General features: G+C 41.0%; 1 protein-coding gene across 1 annotated transcript in view; it reads left to right on the top strand.

Moving 5' to 3' along the window:
- The window catches only part of Stmn2 (stathmin 2), a 47912-nt gene extending 40086 nt beyond the window's left edge, over positions 1 to 7826 (top strand). The window contains exons 4-5 of the mRNA XM_028766520.1: positions 809 to 1000; positions 6476 to 7826. Of these exons, the coding sequence (XP_028622353.1) occupies positions 809 to 1000; positions 6476 to 6535 (252 nt within the window). The 3' untranslated portion in view covers positions 6536 to 7826. The remainder of the gene's footprint in view (positions 1 to 808; positions 1001 to 6475) is intronic.
- Positions 7827 to 8267: the final 441 nt, after the last annotated feature.

Here is an 8267-nt window from a genome sequence, read left to right as displayed (position 1 = left end):
CACGGCTTGCTTCTTTTTTGGCCAAGAGGTCACTAAATTTGTATAAATATTTTCAAGTCTCTACAAAAAATTTATTTTATGTGTGGGGTACTTTGTCTGAATGTCTGTCTGTATACTGTGTGCATGCCTGGTATCTGAGGAGCCAGAGGAAGGCATTGGATTTCCTAGAACTGGAGTTGAAGACAGCTGTATGTTGCCATGTGGGTGCTGGGTATCAAACCTCAGTCCCCTTCAGGAGCAGCAAGTGCCCTTTACCACTGAGCCATATCTCCAGCTCGAGAGAATTTATTATAGCACCTGGGAAAAGGGAAGGACAGGTGTGTAAGAAAAAGAAAACGTGAATTTGATGAACAAAAGTTGAGCAGCTCCTATAGGGCCCACCCTTCACTTCGTCAGAAATAGTGGGGTAGAAAGAAAGTCAGAAGAGAAAGAAAATCCAGCCCTCAGGCCTTTCCCATTTTCTTCAGGCTCCCACAGAAAGCTGTGGTCCACTGGATCATTCTAACACTGCATGTTGCATAAATCCTTAGCACATCTTATTTTTTAAAAATGAAAGAAAAAACTGACCAGATAGTCTACAAACATGGCTCCTCAATGAGAGCTAATATTATTTCTAAGATGCTCTGTCCAAAACCTTCACAGCTAAAATTTCAGGGAGCCATGTCCCCGCCAAGGTATTGTTTTGGAAGTGCTGAAGTCTACAGACTACATAGGGTAAAGAGTGTCATTCACAGCTGAAGCATCAGGTCTAGCACTCAGCTAAGTCAGCATCCAGAGAAGTGTAAATCATGTGTTCCCCCTCCCCCAGTCTCAGGAGGCTCAGGTGCTGAAGCAGTTGGCGGAGAAGAGAGAGCACGAGCGAGAGGTCCTCCAGAAGGCTTTAGAGGAGAACAACAACTTCAGCAAGATGGCGGAGGAGAAGCTGATCCTGAAAATGGAACAAATTAAGGAAAACCGTGAGGCTAATCTAGCTGCTATCATTGAACGTCTGCAGGAAAAGGTAAGAGCGGAAGATGGAGTAGGGACATACAGGTGCAGCACAGCTTGGGGATCCGTGAGTGGGCTGGGGACCAAGGTAGACAGACAGCCTCAGGCTGCTGCTCATCATGACCCTGTGGCCTGAGCCTGTAGTGGAATAAAGGAACCCTTGTCAATCTCAGGAAGGCTGGTTTCAAATGTGTATGATGTCTGTACAAATTGTGTTGGAAAAATAGTAACTTGTACATATTTAATATTTACCTGGTCATATTAATGCTGTGCTACTTAATATAAAATTAACAAGTATTATTTCCTTAAAGTAATATATATTTTTCCAAAAACTAAATTTAAAGTATATATTGATCATAAGCCCATTTTCTCCATGTCACAAAATCTACAAAGTCTGGAGCATGGGAAGCATCGCAGAGGTCGTCGTCATGTTCTGGAGTCCTCAGGCCTTTTCTATTAACCCGCTGTACATGTGCACATGCATGTGCGTACACACACACACACACACACACACACACACACACAGTCACACGCATTCCATCTCCCAAAAGCTTGCGTTTGAAAAAAAATGCACATTGTACCTATGAATAGCTTTCCTTTTCCATTTCCAGAAATTGGATTAAGCTTGAAAAATAGGAACTCTCGGAAAGACACACCGACACAGCTCACCTCCCTGCCTGCTCTGCTGGCTCTTTTATATCAGGCACTGCAGGTGTGAGAGACACTGCCATTGTCTTCTAAGTACTGAGAGTTTACACTCATAATCCTCCTGCCTCAGACTCAGAGCTCAGATTGCAGGCATGCACCACAGTACCCAGCGACAGTCTTTTAAAAATATTATTTCCCAGAGGTCTTTTAGATGGAATGTGTTCTTCCTAAGCTTTTGAGGTCTCTGCCCAGAAAATGCTGTAGGCTCCAACACAGAAAATAAAACACTGAGGCCCTCAAAGATGTGTGAAAACGTCCTAGGAATTTAGGCAGAAGCCAGGAGAGCCAGCGTTAGGTTAACTTTTTAAAATTTATAAACAGGTGTGCCCTTGTTCTTCAGAACAACATCCTGTCTCTCCCAATATCTCAAGTCGGACTTTGGCTCTCCACAGGTCACAGGTGGTGGCACCAAAGCAGGTGCTTCACAGAGATCCAGGACAGCCAAGTTTCCTTTGTTGTTATCTCCCCTCCTCTTGCTCGGCTTACAAGTCCTTCCTGGGGAGCTCCTAGCCTCCACCTTGCAGCATAAGCCATGAAAAAATTCAGTGAAGTTGCCAGGGATGCACTATGCTGATCTCACTCTAGCCAACCTCACCTTGGGTATCCACACTGTCACTAGCTGTCCAGGAGAGCCACTGGCTTTGAAGTAATATGTATGCAAACCTACAGCTTGTCCCTCTTGATGTTATTTGTAAAGTAATTCATAAAATTTGTATATCTCATAACAGCAAGACAAAAATCAAAAGAGTGTGCACCAAAGTCCACACAATCAGGTTTACCTCACCAACCAGCAGTGTAGAACTTAGGAAGAGACCTGATCTCTGCATACTGAGCAATTTTGTGTCTCATAAAGCAACCAGCATCAAGTAGATGTGTCATAGCCATTACTTTAGTGACAACAGCAATACACACTATGATTTGGCTTTATGTGAAAATATTTTCCCTTAAGAGAACAAGATTCTTGTCCCGTGAGGCAATTTTGATAAGCATGGATTTTAATCATTATGGAGTCACATGTGTTTTTACCTTGTATTCTTCTCTTCTGACTTATATTCATTTTCTTGTTGTTCTGATTCACAAATGACAGTGTGACCAGTTACTACTGAATGTGTCTGGTGAATAATAATGAAAGGGAAATGGATTATACACAGCCATTATTGATTACTCAATATAGGCTGGGCACTTTTTGCATGTATTATTACGTTTAATCCAAATAGTCAAGCTACCAAAAAATATGGTTATTCCATTCCACATCTAAAGAACCTGTTCCTAAAGAGACTACTACATTTAGCCATGATCGTAGAGCAAGTGGAATAAAGAATGTAGAATGAATGCAAGTCTTTCTCAGACTTGCGTGTTGTGAGCTGAATTTGACACTCTTTTTCAGTCATTGAGTACTGACCATAAGCATTAGAAGTGATGCTCCACACTTTCCTTGATCCCATGACCACCAGCATCTTAATGTATGACAGCAGGACTCTTACGAGCTCTCTCAACTTATCCCTGACCTTTCTTTTATATCATTGGCTCATAACCATTGAGAAGAAGAAAGGAACCTGACAGTGCCAACATCGTCTTGCATTTAAATAAACTTAAAAAATAAGATTTCATAGAATTATTACCAGAGGTCATATAGTACCTGTTCATATTATATTTGATATTTACAGTCATTAAAGAGGCATTAAGAGATAAAGGAAGGACAAGAAATGACCTCACACTTCTTGGCTTCCAATACAACATCTCTAAATCACATATTTCAGAGGACCAGAAGTCTTCCTAAAACCATCTTTCAAATATGTCACATTTTAAAAGTACTGTTTACAGTGTCAAAATACTATTTCATTTCCCTTGAGGAGAGGTGTAAATTTAGATATGCATGGACCTAGCTACTACAGATTCAGGACCTCTAAGTGTACTTGAAAAATCAAGTATGAGATGCATAATGATATAGACATTACTAAAGAAGCAAGTCCTTAGAGAACTTTGTAGATATTGTCCTTAGTGAATTTCATAGACATTATTCTTATGAACTTCATAGATATTGTCTTTAGTGAACTTCATAATGTTCTTAATGAACTCCATAGACAATATCCTTAGTGAAACTCTATAGACAAAGTCCTTATGAAGTTCATAGACCAAGTTCTGCTTAGAGAACTTTATAGACAGTATCCTTAGAGAACTTTATAGACAACGTCCTTGGTGAACACCGCACACAATGTCTGTAGTGAACTTCATAGCCAAAACCTCACAGCTACCTTCGCAGCTCTCAGCTGGAATTTTCTGGTCATTGGGCAGTTCTCTGACCAGGACCACAGACTGGTCACATTACTGTGCAGTCCTACCCTTGCTTCCCCAACATTTTCATTTAAAGTCACATCAACACATCAGGAGTGTGCATTTCACACTGTGGCTGTAAAGTTTCCAATAGCAGATCAATCAAACTTCCTGAAAGACGTCTTCTTAGAAACTCAGAAGGCTTATCTAAAGCTCCTTTTGAAGTTATCTGGAACTCAGATGAAGTCTTTGAATGCCTTTGGCATGCCTATAGCATTACTAATTTGAGTAAGAAGTAAAGGAAGCTAACAATACTAGTTGCAGTGCTCACTCTTGCGGAGTTGCCATTCCTCCTTGAAGCTCTGTTGTCCTCCAGGGTAGGGAAGGTGCCAATGTCTTCCCAGTTTTTATACAAGCCCAGCATTCACTAATGATTCTAACTGTGAGAGAAAGCGACACCCCTGCAGTTTTTCTTCAGTAATAACTGAACAAAAGAAAAATCAGCTGCATCTGTTCTGATTTCCTCACATTTCCAAATAAAATTTGATTTCTCTGCATATGCCTTTTTTCCTTCTCTTCATGGCTTTTCAGTGTGTACAAAAGGCTCACTTAAACCAATTAAATTACATTACTTCAAAAATTTTTCTGTAGAGTCAACTTCCTGATTCCTCAAAATTTTTAGCTTTGAAGGAAGAACAGGATATGTGATACTTTTTCCCGTTCCTACCCCATGAACCTGAGAAGCAGGAAGCATTTTCATATATATATATATAATGTTGAATATAATATTATTCAACTAGTTATAGCTGTACGAACTTGGAAAATTTACTCAGCCTTCCTATGCCTTGGTTTCTTCCTCTGTAAAATGGGTATAACAGAATCTCTATTACGAAGCTGTGAGGATAAAAGAAATTAATTTACTCAAAATCTATATGGATATAGGTGTGGTAAACATTTGGTGACAAATTCATGCTCAGCGTTACAGCATAAAGAACCTTGTCACCATGGGCACCTTGACCTTAGTCAAGGTAGAACTTAGTGATAAGATTTACTTTATAGCTGCTCAAAATCATTGAGAATGAATCAAAGAAACTATCTTAGGAGAAAAGCAATTTTAAATTTTTCTAAACAGAAAATAAATAATATCACTAATAGTTAGCATTTCAAAATTCAGTTCAACAGGTATTTAGCACCTTTATGCACCTCTATGTGCCTCTGATCATCCAATGTAGAAGAACAAAGTAAAAATCACTAGACTTACTTTTTCTCCATCAGCACTCTCCTTAGAAGGTTCACATCCCAGCTAAGACTAGTAACTTTATTAGTAAAGTTTCCTCATGGAAATAAATGTTCACCAACAACATGCAAAGTGCCCAGCATGAAATGACACAAGTGAGACCTTTATAGCAACACAGCCAAGGAGACAAGAACAGGAATCCTTCTGTTAAGAACCATTTGACTGCCCCATAAAAGGGAAGAGTCTGTCTTTGCAAGTGCTCAGATGCAAATAGCAGCTGTATTGGTCTGTGGTCTCATAAGAAGCCTTTATGCAGAAAGGATGCACTTACCAGGCCTTAGAGCATGTGTTTCCAGTCTTAACCAGCTGAGATGCAAGGCTGGGAACTCCTAGCATTTGAAATATCCTGAAAAGACGATTCTGCTGTACTGACTAAGCCAGTGTGTGCCAGAGAGTACAGTGTGGCATTAGAAACACTGCTGGCTTGAGTTTGGAAAGTCACAAACAAGGTGTTTAGAAGTAGTACCAATGTCACCTTTCTAGATCTCAGTTTACCAAAATGCCCATGGGCAAGCACAGATTCCTTAAAATAGTATGAAAAAAGGAAGGAAAGAGTTAAGATTATGCAGAAACATCAGTGTCATATATTAGTGCCCATCTCTGAATTTATACAAAAGTCAATATAATCAATATTTTTTTGGATTTTTTTTCATTTTTCATTTGAACTTTTGATCATAGTTTGAAAAAAAAGATAGTAGTGTTGTTGTTGTTGATGATGATGTTGTTGTTGATGATGTTGTTGTCGATGATGATGATGATGTTGTTAATCTTGTTATTGTTGGTGTTGTTGGTGATGTTGGTGTTGTTGGTGATGTTGTTGTTGTTGATGATGTTGTTGTTGATGTTGCTGTTGATGTAATTGTTGTTGATGATGAAGATGTTCACGGTTAGGGTGCAGTTCCACATTAAAAAGCTTGCCTGTCATTTACATGGCACTTGGCTCCAGGGTTGGGAAGGAGGAACAACCCTCCAGCAAGGGAAGGGTTGTTTAGGATAATAAAGACACTATATGTCTTGTAGTCTTCTCTACTGTGATGTCTCTTAGGCCCACATTTTCCTTGTGAAGAGAAGAAAATTCTTTTAGAAATTCTTATCTTTAGGTAGACACCACCCTGGGTTATTTTGTGCCAAACATGTCCAGTAACAGCTAAGGTGGCTCTGAATTCTTGGGATCACGTGGACTGACCCCTCTGCCCTTGCTGTTTCTAGGAGAGGCATGCCGCAGAGGTGCGCAGGAACAAGGAACTGCAGGTTGAGCTGTCTGGCTGAAGCAATGGCGGGTATGGCACGCCCCTCCCATAGTAAATCCCCCTGCCTATATTATAATGGATCATGCGATATCAGTATGGGAAATGTATGACATGGTTTAAAAAGAACTCATTATGAAAACAAAACAAAAAAACAGAATCAAGAATAAAATAAAAATCAATGCGGTCTCTTTGCAGAATGTTTTGCTTGATGTTTTAAAAAGTACCTTGGATCTTATTTTGTAAATATTTACATTTTTGTTAAAAAATACAAGTATTGCATTATGCAAGCTATTTCATAATCTTACATGTCCTGTAACAGGCTTTTGATGTTGTGTCTTTCCACTCAAATGAATTTGCTAGGTCTGTTCTTTTGGAAGCTCCCCATGTTGAACTCAGTCCCTACCCTTTTCATTCCAACTGAAAAATGAGGTCAGTAGACAGTCTATGGTGCTAGAAACCCACCATTGCCTAATGACCTAGATGACTCCATAATCTCTGAGCTTGACCAAGACCACACCTAGATCGTGGGTACTGTGTGTCCCTGTGAACCTCTCCACATTTGCTCATAATCTGCTTCCTGCCTAGAAACCACAAAGCCAGGCTAAGGATATCCATCAGTCATAGCACTCACTTCTGCTCCTCGTGGATTATGTGCTACACGTGGGTTTGGATTTTAGAAACAGATACATGGGAAGACAGATCTGAGCTCAATCAAGGTAGAAGCAAAAGGCTGAACCTTCTAACATGCTGATCACAAACACAAAGCCAGAGGGTTCAAGCAGCCATGAGATTGTTCTTCATGAACTGGGCTTACTTCTCTTGTTTCAGTTATTATGATGGAGTGAATTAATTAACATGTCTGGTGGCTTATCTGTGGGTGCCATGGGTGATGATGTTCATTTTAAGCTTTTGCCTGTAGTACAAGCACATAATGCTACTGAATATTTTTCCACTTGGAGACTGTGGGCTGGTTGTTGCATTAAAAACTCAAACAAAATCACAAACACTGTGGACTTTTACTCAAGCTGGTCTTTCTTCCCCAGTGTAGGGCAATCCTGCCTATAATCAAGACCAAATCACTCCATCTGTGATGCTGACACAGTTCAGGGAGCTAGGCAGGGCATTTGTGCCAAGTATAAGAATCAGCAGAGACCCAGCATACATACCTATTGCAGTTTTGAAGTTGTTTCTCCCCAACTCCCAACTCCTGAAGGTTGCTGCCTGCATATTTACTCCTCGTCAGTGCTATCTTCTTGTATGTCATTGTGAGCAAGCTGTGATGAATAAAGAATTGGAGTTCTGTGAACTAATACCGGTTTGGTCTGGTCTCTTGGCCCTGTCTGCTCAGACCCTGGTGCTGAGGTTGTGGTAGGAGGGCTGTTGGATTGGGCAGTCTCGGGAGGAGGAGGCCAATGGCCTGCTGGCTGGCTTTCCTTGTGAAACAGCAGGCCACTTCTTTTCCTGCTTCCTTGGACAGGCTGACACAGTAGGGGAGGCCTTCAACCTGTTCCCCTAGCAACAGGCACAGTGAAGGAGAAACTGAAGGTCCAGGCTAGCAGTCCTGAGCAATCAAGCCTCATTCTGGGCATTGTGGGGTTCCTGGCACCACCTCTAGTTCTCCCATGCTGCCCACAGGACACCCCCAGCCTGGGCCGTCTGTTAAAAATGTGACTTTCCTACCATACTGCCAAACTGTGTCCTGCCAACAAGCACACTGCACACATGGACATGGCAGGGTCCTGCCGGGGACC

This window comes from Grammomys surdaster, unplaced genomic scaffold, assembly GCF_004785775.1.
Source record: "Grammomys surdaster isolate TR1022 unplaced genomic scaffold, NIH_TR_1.0 63, whole genome shotgun sequence".
NCBI classification, from domain to species: domain Eukaryota; kingdom Metazoa; phylum Chordata; class Mammalia; order Rodentia; family Muridae; genus Grammomys; species Grammomys surdaster.
Note: the sequence above shows the minus strand (reverse complement) of the source record. Positions and strands in the feature narration are given on the sequence as shown.